Source organism: Dasypus novemcinctus, chromosome 23 (genome assembly GCF_030445035.2).
Source record: "Dasypus novemcinctus isolate mDasNov1 chromosome 23, mDasNov1.1.hap2, whole genome shotgun sequence".
Lineage (NCBI taxonomy): Eukaryota > Metazoa > Chordata > Mammalia > Cingulata > Dasypodidae > Dasypus > Dasypus novemcinctus.
In genome coordinates, this window is record NC_080695.1 from 998,520 (window position 1) to 1,019,808 (window position 21,289).

At 64.3% G+C, this 21,289-nt stretch overlaps 1 protein-coding gene across 3 annotated transcripts; it reads left to right on the forward strand.

The window, feature by feature from the left end:
- The first annotated feature begins 2,092 nt into the window (after window positions 1-2,092).
- UBE2I (ubiquitin conjugating enzyme E2 I) lies at window positions 2,093-16,834 on the forward strand. Of its 3 annotated transcripts, none has more exons than XM_071211097.1 (8): window positions 2,093-2,265; window positions 2,878-2,993; window positions 7,113-7,188; window positions 7,310-7,393; window positions 8,265-8,337; window positions 12,013-12,122; window positions 12,252-12,331; window positions 14,586-15,193. In XM_071211097.1, the coding sequence occupies exons 3-8, from the start codon at window positions 7,123-7,125 to the stop codon at window positions 14,647-14,649; spliced, it is 477 nt and encodes a 158-aa protein (XP_071067198.1). In that variant the 5' UTR covers window positions 2,093-2,265; window positions 2,878-2,993; window positions 7,113-7,122; the 3' UTR covers window positions 14,650-15,193. The 3 variants fall into 3 exon arrangements, with proteins under 3 accessions (XP_071067198.1, XP_058141535.1, XP_004466441.1); XM_058285552.2 differs by lacking the exon at window positions 2,878-2,993 and adding an exon at window positions 16,668-16,834 and having other exon boundaries at window positions 2,111-2,265; window positions 14,586-14,691; XM_004466384.5 differs by lacking the exon at window positions 2,878-2,993 and having other exon boundaries at window positions 2,111-2,265.
- The last annotated feature ends 4,455 nt before the right edge of the window (window positions 16,835-21,289 follow it).

Sequence of the window (21,289 nt, forward strand, 5' to 3'; positions counted from 1 at the left end):
AGCCCAGGCTTTACCGGACGCTCCGCTCAAGGTCTCCCAAGGCTATACTTCAGGGCCAGTCAGGGCTGTGTCCTCTAGCCCTTGTCTGAGTACTGGGGCCTCTCCCAAGCTTGCCAGTCCTGGCAATCACAGGACTGGGGTCCCTGCTTCCTTGCTGTCACCCGGGGGCCCTGGTTTCTCTCCTTCCTCCAGCAGTGGCCACTGCCTCTGACAGGCCTCTGCTGATCACCGGGCGTCTCCCCACAGCCCCAGGCCAAGCACGGAATATCCTCACAAGGAAGGCCGCATGGGAAGCCACAGTGCGCCCCTCACCATGAAGCAGTTTCTCCAAGCTTAGCCTGACGGCCACGTGCTCCCAGGGCCATGTGCTAAAAAGGCAGATTGCCACCACTGGGAGCTGGGGGGCAGGGACGGTGTGTGCAGGGATAGGGTCCTTCAGACAAACCCGATGATTCCCAGGCACCCTGAGATTCGGAACTACTGCTACCTCCCAAGGCAAAAGGCGCAACGGCCCCAGGCTCCAATCCCTGGGAGCGCAGAGGCTGGGAGAGACCTGGGGGCTCCCGTTCTGGTCCAGGGGCAGGCCCCTTGGCCTCTGGCACTCGTGCTGGCACTTGGGCCAGGCCCTCTCAGAGGCCGCTGCAGACAGGGAGGTGCCCTGGGCCCCACCCTTTCCCCAGCCCACACACCCACCCAGTGCCCCCTCGGGGCCCTCCGCATCTTCATTTTATTCCCCAGAGTAATGGGGTGGCTGGGGCACATGGAATTCACCCTCTGAGCACCCCCAGGGCTCTGGGAGATGGGCTGTGGGGCCACAGTTGAGGCCCCTGCTCTTGGGGAACCCGTGGCCTCAGCACAGGAGTGGCTAGGAAACTCGGGGGTAAGGAAGGGAAGGAGGAGAGCAAGGAGGGGAGAGAAGAGAAAGGAAGGGAAAGAAGAAAAGAAAGAAGGGAGAAGGGAAGGAGGGAGGGAGAGGGAAAGGAGGGAATGAGAAAGGAAGGAGAGGGGAAGGAGGGAAGGAAGAAGCCAGAGAAGAAGGAAGGAGGAAGAGAAGGAGGAAAAGGACAGAAGGGAGAGGGAAAGGGAAGAAAGGCGAGAAAAAGGGAAAAGGGAGAGAAGAGGGAAGGAAAGGAGAAGAGGCGGCAAGCAGAGAGGGAGAGTGGGAAGGAGCGAGCGAACGAGCTGCAAGCTCCTTCCGGGCCGGCGCGCACCCCTCCTCGACGGGAGGGGCGGAGAGACCCCGGGGCGGCCAGGGCACCGCGCCCGACGGGCCGAGGGAGCGCGCGGGCCGGGGTGCAGCCGCGCAAGGGCGCCATCCCCAGGGGGAAGGGAGTTCTGGGCTGGGGGTGGCTCGCGAGGCGCAAGAAAAGGCCTTCGGTTTGCGAACGCCTCGCCCGCGCGGTCTTTCGTTGCAACCGCAGGGTCGGGAGGGAGACCCGGAACCTGACCGCGGGGCCGCGACCTCAGCCCCGCCCAGGGCCCGCCCCCAGCTTAGGGAGCGTCTGCACATCGCCTCCGTCGGTCCGGCCAGCATTCGGGCTTCTGTACCGAGCCGGCCCATTGGGTGGATTCGAGGGACGCCCCGCCCAGGGCCCCACATAGGCCAATCGCAGGCGCCGTCACAGGGCGCTGCACTTGCGGGAGCGTCGCCTGTCTGCGATGCTTCAGGAGTTCCTTAGGCCTCGGCGGTCGCTGCCCCTCAGCCCCGGGCCCTGACTCCAAGGAGACCACCGGGTCCTGCGTCCGGAGCGGTGCCCGCTGGGCATCCGGGGAGCCCTTGGCGGTCTCTGTCCCCCGTTTTCCCCTCTGCTCGTCGGCGCGTCCGCCCCTGGACGCGCACCTCCCGAAGGGGAGTTTGTGGACGCTCCCTCGTATTGGGGACGCGGCTCCTTTAAGGGTGCGGGTGTCCAGGGCGCCGCCTGACTGGAAGCTAGCCCCCGGACCGGGCTCCCGGGCCGGGTGCGGGCCGCGAGCGCGCGGCGGCGGGACGCGCGCGGCGGACGGCGGGCAGTGCTCGGCGGCGGCTGCGTTGCGGGGCGGAAGCGGCGGCGGGCGGGGTAGGCGCGCGGCGGGCAGCCCGGCGCCAGGCCCCGCCTTGTGCGCCCCGCCCGCGCCGGGGTCCTCGGAGCTGCTCGGGCTGCGCGCGGAGCGGGCTCCGGAGGGAAGTCCCGAGACAAAGGGAAGCGCCGCCGCCGCCGCCGCCGCCGCGCCCGCTCGGCTCCTCCGCCTCCACCGCGACGCTCGCCGGGGCCGCGGCCGCCCGAGGTGAGCGCGGGGCGCGCCTGGGGCGGGGCAGCGCGGCGGGGCCGACGCGGGGCCTGGCCTGGGCCGCGGGGGCCGGGCGGGCCTCGGCGGGGGCTCGGGGCCGGCGAGGGCACGGCGAGCCCTGGCCCCTGGCGGGGGCCGGAGGGAGGCGGCGCCGCGTCCGAAAACTTAGTTTGGTCTCTACCGGCCGCGAGCCGAGCCTCCCGGCCTCGGTTACGTTTCCCGGAGAAGCGCGGGGCAGCGCTGGGGAGCGGAGTTGCTCACGGGGCACAGTTTGCCTTCAGTTTCCCCGGCCTCGCCGCTGGGGCCCCGTCGCTCCCCGCTTCTGTGCTCACGGGCTCGGCCGCGGCTCCGGGATGCTCCAGAGTTGAGAGCGCGGAGGACGGAATTGACAGGGAGGCGAAGCTGGACGACGTTCACCCGGCCCGGGGGGAGCGCGTTTCTGGGGTCCCGGGGTGGACCCCCCAACCTGCGGCACTTTACAGCCGGGGGGCAAAGTGGGCAGCAGAAGGGGGCGAAAGTCTTGGACTACAAAGTCTGGCTCTTGGGGAGTGGGGTTTCACTTGCTCTTGGTCAAAACAAGTCTGAGTTTTCTTACTCCTCTGTTTGCAGTTGACGGGCCGCTGCGATGAGGCTTTCACTTGAGGGAGAGTTCTGTTTTCTTTTTAAGGCTGCTTTGTACTAATTGAATGGTGGTGGGGACTGGCAGTTACGTGAGTAGGAGGCAGGTAAGAATGACTCGTTGGGTGTGTAACTATAGCTTGCTAGCTCCCCAAAGTCATAGCATTAACTAGTTTGGTTTTTACCATTTTGGGTTATATTCAGTTCCTTAGTTTGCAAAGTTATTGTGTATTTTCTTTCTCTAGAGCCGTCAGTGTTTCTCATTATATGGAAAACGTTGCCTTTGGATAGAGTACCTCCCCAACAGAAAACGGAGTTCTAGCCTAAGTTGGTTGTGATTTGCTTGCAGAGAAGCCCCCTTGCTAGCCCTGTAGAGTAGGTTCGCCGTGAGTGCTGCCTTCTGGTGTGCTTCTGTCGTCTGCATCTGGAGGTTCAGGGCCTTGCTTGAACAGCCTGGGCTCCTGGGGGGACGTGCAGGCGAAGTGCCAAGCCTGCTGGGTGCAGGTCCCCGGGGCACAGAGGCACTGGGGCTTGGGTGGAGGAGCGCTGCTAAGGACTTGCGTCTGTTTTTGGTTTCATCCGCTCCAGCCATAGTGATGTTGCCCATTTTACAGATGAGCACCTTGAGGGGAGATACACACCTGAAGCCAGTGCTCAGCCGGCAGAGTGGGGTTAGAGCGGACCCTCCGGCCTGCCAGGGAGCACCTGGCGGCCTGCAGGGCTGTGGGCCCCGCCCGTGCAGCAGCGTTCCTGCTCCCAGGCACCTGGTACCACTCAGCCGCTCGGCCTGTGCCTCTCTGTGGGAAGGCGGTAGGGATGTGGAATGAGTGCTTACCTGGTGTAACTGCAGTGTAGCTAGACTGCCGTCTCCTGGAGGAGAGGCTGGTCGGAAGGAGGTGTCATCTCCAGGACCAGGCCTCTGCCTGGGACAAGTGGGTGTTGGCACCTGCGGCTCTTTGCCCTGGCGGCCAAGACCTTGCCGGGGTCTGCTCTGGTCCGTGTGAGTGGAGATAGGTGGAGCAGACCATCCACCCCCGCAGGGGGGCTCAGGATCTCTGTGGGACCACTCCCACGGCCCAGAACGGTGCAGGCGCAGCCAGCTCTGGAACTGTGGCAGGAACGGAGAGGCAGTAGGCCAGGGGCTTTGAGGGGAGGTCCCAGCGGGCGTGCCTCTTCGGGCCAGCCGCTGCACGGCCTTCTGAGAACCCTTGACTGTGTCCATGGCTCCCCTGGCCTGGCAGCCGCTCAGAGGCTGGCTGTCCTCACCCCCCAGGTTCTGCCTCATTCCTCGAGCAGGTGTCACTGCTTTCTGCTCTGCACAGTCACTGGGGTGGGCAGCGAGCTGTGGAGACCCTCCGGGAGCTCTGCGCCCCCAGGCAGCCTCCGTGGGCAGGATGAGCTGGGAGGCAGGGGCCTCCTGGGGTGCGGTGCCCTGCAGCTGACCCGTGGAGGAGCTGGTTATTCCCATCAGAAGAACCAGCTGAGGGAAGGGTTGGAGAAGGATTTTCAGACCCTGGGTCACAGCTGCAGCCCTCCCGGCCAGCCCGTCACCCCACCTGCTTCCACCCTCTGTCAGTTCTCAGCACCGATCAGAGGGAGCCCAAAAAACGTAGTGGGCTCCACTCTGCTCAGCCCAGAGCCCCTGAAGGCTCCACATGAGCGTGTGAACCTCCCCCCACCCTTTCTGCTCCGTGCCTTGCTCCTAGCTTCTGGCCCCCAGGACCATGCCAGGAGGCTCTGCATTGGCTGTTCCTGCCTGGAACAGACTTCTGCCGGATTCCTGCCTGGCTTTTGCTCACTTCCACCTCGGGTGGCCCCCTAACCCGTTAAAAGCTGCAGGCTGCCTCTGTCCCGTCCCCTCCCTTGTCTACAGCACCTGGGAGATGGCAGTGACACTTGTCTGACTCGGTTTCCATGTTATCTTGCAGGTTGCCAGTGTGTAACTGAAGTTGCATGTCTGAATGAATATTCCAGAAGCAAGTGCTGTCCGGGTGGGGGAGCTCCTGGTGGGGCACTTAGGCGCTCACGGTTAAGCACCCCATGGCTCTCTAGTCCTTGAGGGAAGGGAGTGGATAGCCCAGCATCCAGGGATTTTGTGGCGGTAAAGAAAAATGCTGCTTTTGACCCAGGACTGGTGTTCTCTTTGGACTTGATTTTGAGGTTGGGTCATGTCGGGCCCTTTAAAGGTGGTCTGGGGTCCCAAGCGCTGGGGCTGGGGGTGCCAGAGCTCCAGAGGTGGGCCATTGCACCCCCTTCCTGCCAGCGAGCACCTAAGAGCCAGTGCTGCTGTACCGAGGGTTGGGGTCGTCTTGCCCTCTTCTGATGACAGAAGCGGACATGTTCATTAAGGACGCGGCCGTGGTGGCTTCGGGCGTTTGTAGTGACTCGCCCACCTTCATGAGACAGCCTGGTGGCTTTCTGGGACTGCGACCCCGCCCCTCCTTCCACTTGGCCTCATCTTGGGACTTTTGCACTGCTGCTTCCGGGGCCCCCTGGGATGCGCGGTGCTGGGGCTGCGGTCTGGGGGGATTGAGGTCCAGCACCGCCTCGGCTCCTGTCATGCCTGTTGGGGAAGCTGAGGCACCCGTGCAGGCCTTGCTCGCGGGCAGCTGCGGGGTCGGGCCTTAGGTGAGAGGCGTCCCGTGGGCATCCTGCGCCTGGTGAGCCAGGCAAGGGGATGTCCAGCAACATACTCCCGCATGCACGGGAGTCCTGGCCAGGAGCGGCTCTGGTGGCCGGGATGGGCGTCCGAGGTGACCCTGCTCGCCAGTTCCTCGGCCGCCCCCATCACTGCCCTGGCCGCCAGCAGCCCCCCTTGGACATGAGCAGAGGGCAGAGCCCCAGTGCCAGCCTGGTGCCTCCAGCTCCTGGCAGGGCTTCCCGCAACTCCCCTCCAGCCCCTCAGCCCCGACCCGCGTGTCCTCTAGGCCACACTCCACCCTGGGGCCCCCTTACCTCCTCACCAGACGTTTTAAGTACAGAACCTCGGGGTACTGTAAACAGTGTTCACGGACCTCAGAGTTTGGTGCAAACTCTCCGGCAAACCCTGTCATCTTTTACCTCACGGGTAAAATGAAGATGACAGCGGGGGGCGTGGTTACGATGGAGTGTAGGGGCAGCCGCAGTTCCCGGCCCCCGCAGCTCCCGGCCCCCGCCCTGCCAGTGTCCCGCAGGTGCTTGGTGGACAGCGCCCTGAGATGCTGCTTGGCCTGTGGTGATCACGGCCCCACGCAGCCCCAGAAGGACAGCTCTGGCCTCGGCACCTCGAGCTACCCAGGCCCTAGCTCTGGCGGGAGTTTGAGGGGCCCAGCACCCGGCCATCTTGGAGACCCAGAACATCCCCTCTGCGCTCTCCATGCTCTGGGGTCTCCCTCTGGGGGGGCAGGGGGCACGGGGTTAGCGGTGAGCCGCTCGGGGGCACGTGCTGCGCCACGGCTGAGAGCTGCTCGGGAGGAAACCAGCACTCCCCGAGGGCCCTGCTCCCAGCCAGCCTGCCCCAAGCGCCCCTTCTCCTCCCGCCTCCCGCCTCCCCAGAGCCAGGGGCTGAGGGTCGGGTTCAGCTGGTGCTCGTGAGCACCGCCCTGTGTGCGGTGGGTCCGTGGGGCGAGGAGGGGAGGGGGCGGCAGAGGAGGCCGCGCAGGGGCTCCGGCGGCTGGTGGTCCTTTGTCGTCTTTGGACTCATCCGCAATAGCGCGCTGACCGCCCCCACCCTGGTGGGCTGTTGCACTTTGTCTCCTTCGAGAATGAGGGTTATGCTCCTAGCAGGGCCTGAATTTGAATTCTGAGCCCCTGATCTCTAGCCTGGGGACTGGGGCAAGTGCCTCAACCTCCCGCTGATAACAGCTAGGCGGGCAGCGCACACATGAGGCCCCACCTGCGCTGTGTGGCACTTCTGGGCCACGGCTGCCAGGGAGACTGCCAGGGTTCAGGGGACACTGCCCTTGGGGGCAGCTCATGGAGGTGGCTCTGCCCAGTGTGCTTCCTGGGGAGTGGCACGGGGCTGGCCCTGCGCCTGGGCACAGACCTGCCCCTCCTCCCTGCTTGTTGCCTGTGAGTCTGCGCCGTGTGGCGTGGTGCCGGCCTTGGGCGGCTTGTTCCCAGGCCAGTGTCTGTCGGGCGTGTTGGGGCCTTGGTGTGCCTGCTGCTTGTGGTGGCTCGTGGTGGGCGGAAGCCACTCTTTTGGCTGGGACCCGGGGTCCTCACCTGCCTCTGTCTGTCTGTCCCAGGACTGTGAGTATGTCGGGGATCGCGCTCAGCAGACTCGCCCAGGAGCGGAAAGCTTGGAGGAAAGACCACCCTTTTGTAAGTGACACCTCAGTTCGGTGCTGGTGGGCCCGGGATCCCCTGGTGGAGCGCCCTCGGCAGCCCTGGCCTGGTGCGCACGCCTGCGGACCTGACGCACCTGGTGGTGCTGTCTCCCCAGGGCTTCGTGGCTGTGCCGACCAAGAACCCTGACGGGACAATGAACCTGATGAACTGGGAGTGTGCCATCCCGGGCAAGAAAGGGGTAAGGCTGGCCCTGGCCACAGGGGCATCTGATCAGGGGTGCCAGCCAGGGGAGGGTGCCGTTGAGGTCCCCAACTCAGAAGGAACATTCTGTGGCCTGGCCACGGAATTGGGTGGTGACAGGTGCCTGGGGTGCAGACAGATGCAGATCAGGGAGGGACCCGGGGCCAGGAGAGCCTTGGAGGGGGCCGGGGAGGGGCACAGTCAGTGATCAAATGCTGGGAGGACTGTGGTTTGCCCTTTGGCACGTGGCGAGGCTGGTGGAGCCTGATGTGCCGGCCTCTGAACGAGAGACTGTTTAAAGAGAACCTGCTGGAACCCAGAGGAGGCCCCTGAGGTGTCGATGGTGCCTGGAGGCCTTCCCCTTGCTGCTCTCCCCTCTGCTACCTGCCGGGGTTTTGTGCTCAACTCCTGGCCTTGGGCCCTGGCGCCCCCCACAGCTGTCTTGAGTAGCTGGTTTGTTTGTGTGTATTTGAAGTGCTCTAGGCATCTGGGGTGCTGGAGCCCTTATCTGGACCCTGCCTTTGCTGACCCCTCCCAGGACGGGGCGTCGGGAAGGGCTGTTGGCTGTGGAGCTGGGAGGGTAGGAGCCCCTGCCTAAGACGGGGCAGGGGGGCCTCGCACAGGCCTAATGGCGGGTGGGGGCTGCCTTGCATAGTGCCCTCAGGAGGGGCCCCTGAGGCCTGGTCCCTGTCCCACTCACAGCACCTCCAGGGAGGTCCCTCCTCCACCAAAGGCTGGGGTGGGGCACTTGGAGCCGACCACCGTCCCCCGACGCGGGCCTCGGGCTGGAGGGTGGCAGGCACAAAGCCCGTCCTGGCCCGTCTGCAGCGGGCAGGCGGCACCCCCAACGGAGTTTTATTTCCCAACAGACACCGTGGGAAGGAGGCTTGTTTAAACTGCGGATGCTCTTCAAAGACGATTACCCGTCCTCACCACCGAAATGTGAGTAGAATGAAGTCTAGGGAAGGAGAGCTGGCTCAGCTGCCTTCCAGCAGAAGGGTACCTCAGAGGCCTGGGCCCCTGGGGTGGTGACATCATGGCGTGCGTCGCTGGCGGTGTGTCGCTGGTGGAGAAGAGGTGGAAGCTTTGGTCCCTGCGAGCTCTTGGTCATGCTCGACTCCAGCCCCAGGGGTGGAAGGGTTCGGACAGGCTAAGGCTCAGACCCCAGTGCCAATCGATCAGACGGCCCCAGGAGGCTCAGAGGTCCAGCCCGTGCCTCGGTGGGCCCTTCCCTAGCTGTCAGGACGAGGCTGCGGGGCAATTTGCACCTCGCTCAGAACCCCACCTGGTTTCCTTTGCCCTGACTCGTCCCCTCCCTGCTCCCCATCTGTTGTCCGCTGCCACTGACCCATTCAGCCTGTGGCTGCGATGGCGTGCTGCCTGGGGCGAGACTGCTGCCCCCTGCCCAGGGGCATGTGGAGAAGCCAAGACCACCTTGAGTGGCGGCTCCAGTGAGGTGCCCTGGGTGCAGTTTAGCAAAACGCAGGAGGTGCAGGTGGAGAGGGCAAGACTCTCAATGCCTGCGAATCCCCCGACGCCGTGGCTAGTTGAGTTGACGTACGCCTGTTAGAACAGTGCCTTGCACAAGGTGAGAGCAGGGCTGTGTACAGATTTTTATGCCTGCAGTCAGTAGTTCAAGAAGTGGAAGTATGTTTTCTGTTATGATGGCATCCACTAAGAGAATTTTTGAGAATTAATGGTTCAGAAGACTCATTTCATTTTGGATTGTTCTTTGCTGTTTGGAATTTTTGCCAGGTGTAAGTATTAATAATTACTTTTAACTAAAAGACAAGTGCTTCCATCACTTCTGTTTATTTTATTGGCATTCCAATCAAATACAGTAAGGCAAGAAAAAGAAATCATAATGTAAAAATTGGAAAGGAAGAGTTTAAAAAGCACCTTAACTGTGTATTTAGAAAACCCAAAAGACTGTAGACAAATTGTTAGAATTGATGAGTTAATTTATTAAGGTAGCTTTATGAAATGTTAATATATAAAAATAAAAATCTCATTTCCTCTGATTGTAGCAAATAAAACTTCTAAACTATACTTTTTACGATAGCATCAAACACTTTAAGATACATACAGCAAAAGATGTTCAAGATCTCTATGTTGAGAACTCTAGAACATTTCTGAGCAAAATTAAGTTCAGCCTAAATGATTGGAGAGCTACACCAGTGCACAACCTAGAAGATGCTGTTGAAAAGTTGTCAGTTTGCTCCCGGTAGGTCTACAGGTTCAACATAATCTCAGATTCAAGGAGATTTTTGTGAAAATTGTCAAGTAGATCCCAAAGTGTATTTGGAAATGCAAAGACTGAGAACAGCCTTTGGAGTGCTGGGGAGAAGGAATGCGAAACCAGGCTGTGGTGCGGCGAGTGGGCGGTGCCCAGAGCCTTGTGGTGTCTGCGTGGTGTCGAGGGCAGGGGACCTGGACAGTCGAGCATCAAGGCCAGTGGGAGGATTCAGTCATTAGGCCCCTGTGGTATTGGTGCAAGGAAAGACAGGCCACGGGGGGCCGAGTCGGGAAGCAAACCCGCTGTACACAGCCTGGCTTAGGACAGAGCTGATGCCGCGTGCGGAGAGACGGAGTAGGCTCTCCAGGTGTAGGGGAAGAGAACTCGAGGACCAGTCGCTTCCTAGTACAGCTTAGAGGAAGCCTGGGGGATCATCTTCACCACCTCGGGGTAGGCAAAGATCTCTCAGCGAGGGCACACGGAAGTGCCAGCTGTCCAGGGAAAGCAGATGGAAATTACTGCACCAGAAGACCTCCGTAAGAGCGAAGGAGGCCGCAGCAGAGAGGCTGTGTGTGTGCAGGTCAGCGTTTATCCCAGGATACCAGGATCCCCATAGCCAAGAAGGCAGGCGACCATTGGGTCAGTGGGTGAGAGGCCTGGACAGCCCTTCCCATAGAGGATCTCCACGTGGCCAGGACACACGAGAGGACAGCTCACTTCATCAGCGGCCATAGTCACAGTCGGGGCCCACTCTCCACTCGCCGGGATGGGCAAAATGAGAAAGGCAGGCAGAACCAAGTGTGGGCAAGGATATGGGATGACGGGAGCTCGCAGGACCCTGGCGGAGGGTGAAACGATGAGCTGCTCTGCCAGAGTCTCCTCCTCTTGCCCCCGCTGGCCAGCAGCATGCCCACCCTTGAGCACATGTTCTGGAGATGGACACACAAGCGTCCACCAGAAGACACAGCTCAGGTGCTCACGATGGCCCCCGCGTGCTGTAGCCAAGAATGGGAGCAGCCGCGACGTCCGTTAGCAGTAGATGGGACAGCTGGATTGTGGAGAGGCTTGTGGGAGCTGCAAGTGCCCAGGGGGAGTCTCCAGGTGACGGGGGCACGGCCAGGCCGAGGGCATGCACTGGGCATCCATCTGCAGAAGGTCGAGGGCAGGCCGTGCCGGACAGCAGCACCAGAGGCGTGGGAGTGCCCAGAGTGGGCGGCCAGGAAGGGCTGCTGGGGTGCCAGCGGCTTAGCTGCGCTGTTCGGCTATGGGCGTGGTGGTCATTCGCAGAAGATGCTGTACTTGTGAGTCGGGTTAAGTTAAAACGAATCTGCGTTCACCGAAAGAGCAGAAAGGCAAGCGCAGAGTGAAAAGCTGTTTTAAGACATACAGACCTACAAAGGCCTCGGATCACCTCAGTGAGAGAGGTGAGCCTGAGGGAAAAACGGGCAAGGGGTTTGCATAAGAGCTTCTCCAGAGAGGCAGCCAGCAGCCAAGGGCAAGAACGAAGGGTGCCCAGCCTCATAGTCTCAGGGAAATGCAGACTTGCGCCTCAGAGGTCACCGCTGCACCACACCTGGCGAGCTGCCGGCCTGAGCACCCTGGGCAGGCCACCCCGCCTCTGGATGTTGACACACCCACCTGGGAGACTGCCAGGCAGTACCTGCCCAAGTTCACGGACACCGCATGACCCAGCAGTTTCACGCAGAAGTACACACGTGTGCCAGGAATTCCTGTTCCAGGATTTTACAGAGCTTTGTAGCTGCTGAAGTGTGCACCCACAGTGTGATGACGAGTCAGCCGTGTCCGTCCTCACAGGGAACTCCGTGCCGTGGACCGCTGCTGCGAGCTGCCCGGGAGCTACCTAGTGGGGTTCTGCCATGCGCCGGGACGGGCAGAAGTCCTCCCTGGGTGCTGGGGGTCGGGCCGAGGGGCAGGTGGGGTGGGTGGGGCTTGGAGGGGGTGTTCTGGGAGGTGGGGCCCTCTCAGGCAGCCCTCCTGGCTCTCTGCAGCCGTTTCTTGCCGTCCTCTCTGGGTCCCCTCTGGTGTGGAAGGAGCTGGTGAGTGGTGGAGCTGAAGCTGGCCTCGCCCACCCGCCCGCAGCAGCCCCTCCTGTGGATGTGGCTTGGTGTCGTGCCCACGTCTGTCCTGCCTTGGAGGCTTGGTTCCTCCAAATGAGAAGGTGGCACTCGTGCCCTCTCCCTTTCTCCTTCCAGTCCACGGCCACTGTGTAATTCTCAGGGAAGTTCTTGGTGGAATGCCTGGCGCCCGGCGAGGTGGCCCCGGAGTTGGGAGCAGGGCGTGCTAAGGCCAGGCGTCGCCGGGCAGAGCTCCTCCAAAACAGCTGCAACCGAAACGCCCTCCCTTTCTCGTCCGTGGTCTAGGTAAATTTGAACCGCCGCTCTTCCACCCGAACGTGTATCCTTCAGGCACCGTGTGCCTGTCCATCCTAGAAGAAGACAAGGACTGGAGGCCGGCCATCACAATTAAACAGGTGGGCGCGCGGGGCGGAGCGCCTGCTCTCCTCCAGGGAGCCCGGGCCGTGGCCCTGGCGCAGGAGCTGCCCGTCCACCATGGCTGCCGTCTCCGCCCATGATGGGCCTGTTTTCTGTCTCTCCCACAGATCTTACTAGGAATACAGGAACTTCTAAATGAACCAAACATCCAGGACCCCGCTCAAGCAGAGGCATACACGATTTACTGGTTAGTAGCCCCTGTCCGCCAGCGCTGCGTGCCTGGGCCGCCTCGGGCTTCTCGCCCTTCTTTCAGAGTTCTTTCTCGGGGCCCAAGGCCACAGCCCCCAGTGTGTCCCCAGCCACAGTTTGGGAGACCCAGGAAGCCCACGGAAGGTGACTGGAGAGGCAGTGCTGGGCCGGGGGCAGGGCGGTGGGCGGAGGCCAGGTGGCACCGGCTCTCCAGGCCACGCTGCCCCTTGGTGTCCTGGTCTAGTCGGGGGGTGGGGGCCCGGTGCCTGGGAGGCAGGCCAGCCTCAGTGGGAAGGGGCAGGGAGTGCTCTTCAGGGACCCCAGGCCTCCTTGCCTCCCAGAGCTGACGTCCTCCACCCTGCCTCTCCCCGTCCCTTGTGCCCCTTCCGAGTCTGGCCACGGCGCCACTGCCTGGGGCGGCTCTCCCCGCAGTCCAGCCAGGTGGCGACCCCGAGGCTCACCCGAGGACCCTGATGTGAGGGAGGGCCGACGGGGCCTGACGCAGGCACTGGGCACCCCCAGGCAAGTGGGCTGGCTCCGGTGCCCCATTCCACTGTCCCCGAGCATCTGGGGTCCTGAGCGGCCAGCAGCCCCCTGCCTGGCTGGTAGAGGCCTTCGGAAGGCAGCCGCTCCTTCCAGGGCCCTGCAGAGGCAAGCTGAGCACCTCCAGGAGGGGCTGAGAGAAGCGGGCAGTGCTGCCCAGTGGTGGATGGCCCCTGTTGGACCCAGTCCTCTCGGCTGCAGCGGGGCAGGGAAGCTTCCCCAGCTGGAAGCCCACGTGCCTCCTTGCTGTGGCATGTGTAAGCATGTGCCAGGGCTGCACCGAAACCCCTGTCCACTCCTGCTGGCGACCTCCTTTCTTGGAAGCTTGACTGGTACGCTTTTGCTCTGCAGCAACAGAGTTGAGTTGCCACGGAGATTGCGTGGCTGCAAAGCCTAAATCGTTCACACTGGCCTTTTCGAGAAATTGTTTGCCGACCTTGAACCATATCCCAGCAAGACACGTGGTCCGGTTTGCTCCGGTTTGTGGCGTTTGACTGCTTGCTCTGAGCTCGTGTTCACTGGTGCGTGCGGTTACGGCGGGGACCTGGGCGGCCACGACCTCTTTGCCGTGGCTTGCTATGTAGCGCCCGTGTCTGCAGTGCCCCTGCTGCGTGGCCGCCGCCAGCCTCCAAGTGGTTTTCTCCCACGTGCACCTCCATCCTTTTTCTGGGGGCCTCACCTGAGCACGTCTCTTACCAGCTTTCCTTAGGCGCTTCTTTTTTTCATGTGAACAAAATCATTTTCTCTAAAAATGCCTACTTTTTAAGCACTTCTTGTGAGCCTTGTTGGAAAGCTTTAGACCAGCTCCCTCTCCTCACGCTTCCTGGAGGGACTCTCCCAGCAGGCGCCCGGCCTCCTCAGCCCCTCCCTTGGCGAGACAGGGGTGCCGGGGCCCTCCAGGAGCCTCCCCGAGGTAGGAGCAGGGCTGGGCATGTGTCCTGTGGCCGCCGGCCCCTGTGGGCGCACGGCCAGCTCCCAGCCGGCTCCCTGTGCCTGCTGCTCGGTACCAGCAGCACAGCCTATCCAAGTCGAGGGGTGCCCGTGGAGGCGAGCGGTGTGCTGGCCCCCTTGTCCCTGTGGCGGAAGCTTCTGCAGGCCTGGGGCTGGGCAGCAGCTGCTGCCTTAGCAGGCTCTGGGGTCTGGGCGTCCCCTATCCCCCGCGGTCCTCTGGGGGCAGGTGGCTCTTGTGGCAGTCCCCTGCTTGGCGCTGTCCTCCCTGTCTGCCCAGAGCTGGGGTCTGGGCGGGCTGGGAATCTGGGTCACAGCAAACTCCAGCAGCTGCGATGCGGGGGCTGCCCCAGGCCCATACAGGTCTGCCCTCCACCCCTGCGCGGCGGCCCGCCAGCCTGCCTCCGCCCTGGAGAGGAGGGCCGAGCAGGCTCTTTGCTCTTCAGCATCAGCTAATGCTGCTTCAGACTTAGAAAAAGAAAGAAAAGACCGTCGATTACTAGTGAAGGCGTGAGGTTTCCACGCAGGGCAGAATCCAGCAGCCCCGTGCAGTGGCCCGTGGCCCTTGCTTGGTGAGGCCTGCCTAAGCGGGCAGCGTGGCCAGACCCTGGCCCCCCTGCGTCTTCTCCCTTTGTCAGGCGCTGCTGTCCTAGCCCTGGCAGTCCCACCTCGCCGCAGCCCTGGGACGTGCCCTCCCCGCTGTGCGGCGCCCGGCCGTCCTCTCCAGTTTCTAACCCACGTTTCTCTTCTCACCTCCTCAGCCAAAACAGAGTGGAATACGAGAAAAGGGTTCGAGCACAAGCCAAGAAGTTTGCACCCTCATAAGCAGCGACCTTGTGGCATCGTCAAAAGGAAGGGATTGGTTTGGCAAGAACTTGTTTACAACATTTTTGCAAATCTAAAGTTGCTCGTACAGTTACTAGTCCCCGGGGAGGGTGGGCGGGGGCCACGCCATTTCCACCGCTGGTAGACGGCTCTTGGTTCGCTGAATTGCCCGGTTTTTCATACAGGGTCTCTTCCTTCCGTCTTTTGTATTGTTGATTGTTATGTAAAACCTGCTTTTATTTTAATATTGATGTCAGTATTTCAACTGCTGTAAAATTATAAACTTTTATACTTGGATAAATCCCCTAGGAGCTAGTTTCCTTTGCTCTCGGTTGCAGGCATGCTCTCGACGTCTAGCGCTGTCCTTAGCCTCTCGCTGGCTGTGTGGAAAGCTCGCCCCCTCGCCCCTCTCTGCAGAGCTAGGTCGTGTTGCTTACGAGCCTCAGAGCCAAAGCCAGCCCCCGCCCGCGGCCCTTCCTCCGTGTTTCTATGGCGTTTCGTCTGTGTTGCTGTTTAGAGTAAATAAACTGTTTATATAAAGGTTTTTGTTGCGTCATGGTCATTGAACGAGTGCGAGGAGGCGGCGGCCGCTCGCAGGACGCAGGCCCCTGCCGAGCCCTGCCTACCCCAAGGGCCGGGAGCCAGGCGGCCGGCCCTCGTTCTGGTTCTTTGTGATAGTACTCTGTCCAGCGCGGTGTGTCCCGGCTTTGGTCCCCGCCGCCCTCCCCGCCCGGCCTGGGCTGCAGAGAGCTAGGAGTGCGGCGCACTGCCACCGGGACCCGGTCGGGAGTGCCAAGGAGCTGCCCCGGCCGCCGGGCCGTCCCGGAGCCTGAGCCCAGTGCGGATTGCGGGCCCCTCCCTCCCTGGCCCTGGCCGCGTGGCCCTCCTGCCTGCTGGTGGAGGTTTCTGGAGAGGGCTGCTGGGGCCGGAGCCCCCTCCCTGGGGCAATCCCCCGCCGTGGGGAGGCCGCGGGTGTGCGCTCGCTGCTGCCCAGCGGCCGCCCCCGCCCCTCTGAGCAGGCTCCCCGAGCCCAGGGCTGCCACCCCTGCGTGGCCGTGGCTGGCCGGCTGCTCCCAGGACCTGCCGTGAGCCCGCACCGGGTCTGGGCAGACTGGGGCTGAAGCAGCCGGCGGGAGGGCCCTGTGGTCGCGTGTGGCGGCACATGCGCCACAAGGAGACAGGCCGAGGCGGGACGGCCCAGGTCCGGCACGGTCCTCCCGAAATGGCAGCTGGGCCTAGGCGCCGAGCCCGGAAACTGCCACACAGTCACTGTCGGGAGAGCCGGCCTCGCCTGCCGGCCCCCCGCTTCCCACGTGGTGTCTGGAAATGGGGCCGGGGACTCGGTAGGACATTTGCCTGCTGGAACTTGGGTCTCCTGTGGCTCAGGGCAGTGGACTGAAGAGGGGTGGGATTGACGCTGGGTGCATCCCTAAAGGTGCCCGGGCACATGAGGCCACGGCTGTCCCTCGAGTTCAGGAAGGCCTCAGGCCGCCTGAGGACATGCGGCCGGCGCAAGTCTTGGTTCGGGAGATGGGCCCTGTCCAGTAGGAAGTGTGGGTGTGAGGAGCGGGGCACACGCTGCCTCGAGGGGCCTGTGGGGTGTGGCCGAGCGCCCTTGCTGAGCTGCAGTTGAAGAGCAAAGTGTGAGTTGGTGGCTTTGGAGGTGGCTTCTGAAGACCCCTAGAGCTGGTAGCCCTTGCGGTGGCTTTGAGGAACGAGTGCCTTGTCTGCTTGCTTAGCCGCCTGTTTTGTAGAGTTGCCGAGCTGGCAGGCTGATGTGCGCGGTTTGTCTGTAACGCGGGGACCTGACCGTGGGTAACGGAGCTGGCGCGCCTGTGGCCTGCGCGCAGAACATCTTCTTTTGTAACAGCTGAACTACATTTAGTAATAATTACACGTGTATATGGTTAATATATGGAAATTCAATATATTTTATAGTTAAGAGTATTCTAAAGTAATCGATGTTTCTAGCACACTGCTGTGATCTCGGCTAACGCAGTTTTCCTTTTGTACCGCAGTCCTGGCGTCCCAGCGGCGTGCACCTTGTAACGTGAGAGCTCTGAAAGGCGATCCGCCTGTTTGTAATGTAAGGGAGGAGCCTTCCCAGCCTGAGGCCGAGGGACTGTGGGCCGTAGAGTGACCACTGTACCCAAGACCCTGCACAGTAAAGCATTTCCAGAAGCTCTGCCTGAGTGTGTCCTTCTCCTGCCCTGTGCCCGGGTGCCCGCCGGTGTGGGTGGGGACCCCTCGAGCCGAGGCTGCCCTTTGAGCCGGGCACCAGGCCTCCCCCTCGTCCCTCCCACGCGGCACCCCAGCCCGAGAGGTGCTCTGGCGATTCCCAGTCCCTCCGGGTGCATCAGGCTCCAGCCTCTGCCCAGGCGAAGCCTCCGTCAGGGTTGCCGTGACGAGTTGCCAGCGGGCAGGGCCTGAGCACTGACTTTGGGCCCCCGAGTGCTTGCTTCCGCGACTTGTCCCCGGATGGCCCAGTGCCGGGCCTGGGGGTTGAGGAGCCCAGGCACCGTCACCTGCCCATCCCCAGCCCAGTCGGCCACCCCCCCAACGCGCCTGCGTGCCAGGAGCCCCCCCAGCCGCTGTCGAGAGGGAGGACAAGGGGGCAGCCAGGGGACACCTGTCGGGCAGCCTGGGCTCTGCCCACCCAGATAAACTCGCCCATTCCCTCCAGGACCCCCTCCTAAAGGGAGGGAAAAGAGGGGTCTTTCCTTTGAGGAAGGAAGCTGGAACCCCCGGGCGCCAGGACAAATGGCGCCTCCAGGGTACCTGTCCAGAGCCAGGCACACCACTGCCCACTCCCACTCTCGCCAGTGCTGCTGCCCTCCTTGGCCCTTCTGCACCTTCTCGAGGAGCCGACCGGAAGGGTCCGTGGACAGACACACAGCAGCCCCAGCCCCCACTGCCAGGCTGCCCTGGGCCTCACCGGGCAGTGCCGGGGCTGTCCTCCCAGCTGGTTTGGTGGCTTTTCAGGGCCCTGTCCTGGGATGGCCTGTCCACCCCCACCCCCCAGCCCCCCACCAGTCCAGCCTCACCTATGCCCCCTGCTTGGGCCCAGCCCGTTGGAACAGGTGCTGGCAGCAGGGTCCCCACTGAGCATCCAGGGCCTGGGCCTGGCCCCATCACTGCTGGCCGCACCACCCTGCAGTCTCGAGGACCTGCACCCCGGCATAGGGCCCCGGCCTGCCTCTCCTTGGCCCACCCCTCCTTTTCTCTGGCTCTGCCCAGAGAACCGCCATTAGAGACAGAAGCCCTTGACCTGCAGGAGGCTGTGCCTGCAATTCCACCCACTGCCACCAGGGGGCGGGGTCTGGGCGCTGCTGAGGTCACGAGGTCAGTGGTCAGCTTCCAGGAAGTGCCCCTGGACACCTGTCTAGCGTGTCCACCAGAGCCTGGTTCTCCTGGCCGGAAGGGGAAGAAGCCACTCCTGCCTGCCAGGCCCCTCCCAGCCCAAAGCCCTGGCGTGCGCACACGGCCAGGCCAGCCAGCCCTAAGCCCGTCCATGGCCTGTGCGCACCTGCTGTCCCCTCACGGCCCACGGAGCTTGGCAGCTGGCCCACTGCGCAGAGCTGCTGCCAGGACTCGCCAGGGCCTGACGGCGGACCAAGGGGACCCCTTCAGTGGGAGGTCTGGGGGCACTGGCACAGGGGGTGGTGGGAGCCTTGTTTTGAGGGGACCCCCATGACTGGCCTTTGTCAGAGATGTGAGCAGGCTTCCGCCGTGCAGCCTGTGGAGGTGGAAACCGAGTCGGGCACTGGGGCCTCCTGACCGGCGGGTGCTGGGGGGACGGCCACCATCCCATCGCCCGTGGCGGGTGAGGGTTCAGAGCCCACACCCACGAGCGCTGGCCGCGCGCTGAGAGGGCCCCACGGGCGTCTCCCAGCAGCCCCGGGTTGCTCTTGTCCCGTCTTATGGGGGGGCCCTCCAGGTCAGCAGGACGTGGGCTCAGGAGAAGGAAGGGGTCCGTTACCCCTTAGGGGTCTGTGAAAGGGGTGTCCTGGGATATGGGGGCCCAGGGCTGGGTGTGGGGCTCTGGAAAAGCCGTTTCCCCACCTGTAAGAGGGGCCAGGGCGTTCAGGAAGCTGCGGCCTTAGGGGCTGGCGTGTCCGTGGGCCCTGGGGAGGCCACTGGCCCCCAGCCCTCCTTGGTTCCCTGCAGGGGGGCAGTGGGGGACCTGGGGGGCCGAGCAGGAGCACCTCTCCCTGCAGCCACCCCCTCCCAACTTCCTGTTTACAGCCGCTGCTGTCTCTTCACCCCAAAGCCATTATGATCACCATGGCAACCAGGCCGTGTTTGTTCCAACAGGTTGGCAGAACCTGACGAGAGTTGGCAGGGGCTGGGGCAGGGGCCGAGGGGGGACGTCGGCGCCGTTGGTGCCCCCCAGCCTAACTCCTGACCCAGGCAGAGGGGAGCCTCAGCGCGGCCGGCGGCAGGGTTCCGGCCCCTCCCCTGCTCCCACCGCCTGCCTCCGTCCCCCCCATTTGCCTGGCAGGCACAGGGCTGGCAGAGCTTGTCCCGCCGCACCCCGGGGGCAGCACCGGCCTGCTCCTGGGGCTGGGGCCTGGCCGAGCCATCCTGCCCGCGAGGCTGCAGGAGAGAAGGGCCCCTTGGGAGTGACAGTTCTCACAGTCCAAGTCCAGTCCCCTCAGAGCCCCCAAGGTGCTCCCTCGGTCCACTCAGGCCAGTCCAGGGCCGGGGGGCCAGGGGTAGTGCACAAGGGGGAGGGTGCCCAGGGCTCAGCACCGCGCCCGGCCCCGCGGGGCAGCGCACACCCCCTGCTGCGCCCCGACCCTCAGCCGCGCCTCCGTCGGGGTCGTCGCCTCCAACACGCCCCGCACGGGCCGTCGGAGGAGCAGCGGGTTCGACCCGGGAGGCGCGGGGCTGGACGGCGAGTCCCGCTGCGCAGCCCGGAGCAAAGTCTGCGCGGGGCCCGGGCGCGTGTCCTCCCGCCGCGGCGCCTCCGGCTTCCCTGGGGCCCCGCGCCCCACGCCGCGAGAACGAGCGCGGCCAGCGGGGTCCTGGCCGTCCCGCGCCTGCCCTCGGCGACCAGCCGCGGGCTGCGGGTCGGCCCCGCGCGGGAGCACGACCCCGACCAGATGCGGGACAGGGGGCGGGCGAGGGGGCGGGGCGAGCCGGGGCCGGCCCCCTCCCGCCCCTCCCGCCCTCCGCAGCGGCGCGTCGGGCCCGCAGTCACCCGTGGCGGGCGGGAGCCGGCGCCGGTGCCTCCGCGTCCCCCGAGCCGAGCCCGAGCGCGGCGCCCGCGCACCCCCGCGACCCGGCGAGGCGGGAGCGGGCCCGGGCCCCGGTGAGTGTCGCTGGCTCCCGCCCGCCGTCGGCGCTCGGCCCCGCGACCCCGGCCCGCCGGGCGCCGGCCCCCACCCTGCGCGGTGCTCGCCGCGCCCCCGGGCGCTTGGGCAGGTCTCGGTGGCAGGGGGCGGCGGGGAGGCGGCAAAGACGCGCCCTCGGCCCGGGGAATCCGAGACGGGCCGGGGCGCGGGAGGGCGGGGTCCGCACTGCGGGGCCGGCGGGCGGGGGACGCGGGCAGGAGGCTCGCTGGGAGGAGGGCACCGGACCCCCCACCGCCTGCGCCGCGGGGCGCGCGGGACGCCGGCGACCACCGACCCCGCCACCCAGCCTCCTGTCGGCGCCTACCCTGGCAGGGGGCGGGAAGCGAATGGCCCCGCGCCCCTCGGAACCTCTCCCTGGTCCGGAAGTTCCTCCCTAAGTCTCGCTGAAATCCCTCCCGGCAGGAGCCCCGCTCCCTAGGCCGCCGGGGTTTTGGAATCCCACTCCCCCAAAGCTGTGCGCGCCGGCGGATGCCGGGCAGGGGCCCCAGGAGCTTGGGAGGGGACCACGGGTCAGGGGAGCGCACAGACACACCCCCGCCCGGCTGCCCTCCGGAGCTGGACAGGTAGACCTGGAGGGGGTGAGGCCCCCAGGCCCCCCAGGGACAAGAAGAGGGAGGGGCCCCCCAGGGCAGAAGTGGGACGGGGATCATCGCGGTGGAGCGCGGTAAGAACAGGTAAGGGGTGCGGATGTGGCCCCGGGGGGGGGGGTCCCGGAGAAGGTGCCCAGGCTGGGGCATCCTGGGGGGGGGGGGAGGGAGAAGACCAAGAGGGGCTGGCCGCATACAGGGGGCACCAGTGGACGCCCCCAGCCCAGATCCCAGAGTACAGAGCGTGGCGAGGTGCCCTCTCCCCCTGCCCCCCATCTTTGCGGTGTTTCCTGGGAGGCGCAGGTCCAGCTTTTCCAGACTGTGCCTCCATGCCCGCACACCCCCGAGGATGCTGGCAGGAAAGGGCTTGGCGTGGGAGCCCTGGGTTCAAATCCTACCCCTGGGCCACCGCAGCTCAGCTGTGAACTGGACAGTGACCTCTGATGGCAGGAGTTGCTCCCCACTCAACCCAGCCCTGCAGGACGAGTGGGCAGCCGGCCAGCGTGGGCTCGGGTCCCAGGGGGCCAGCCGGACCCTCGCTTTGCTCCCTGAGAAGCAGGCTGGGATCCCCCGGCGGCCGTGGCCTGCGCAGCGATGTCCAAACCCAGGAGGAACAGGGACAGGGAGAAGCCGGGAAGGGGTCACCCTGAGGCCCCTGGCAGGAGGGGCGGGTCCCTGGCTGGCTCCCACTGGCGC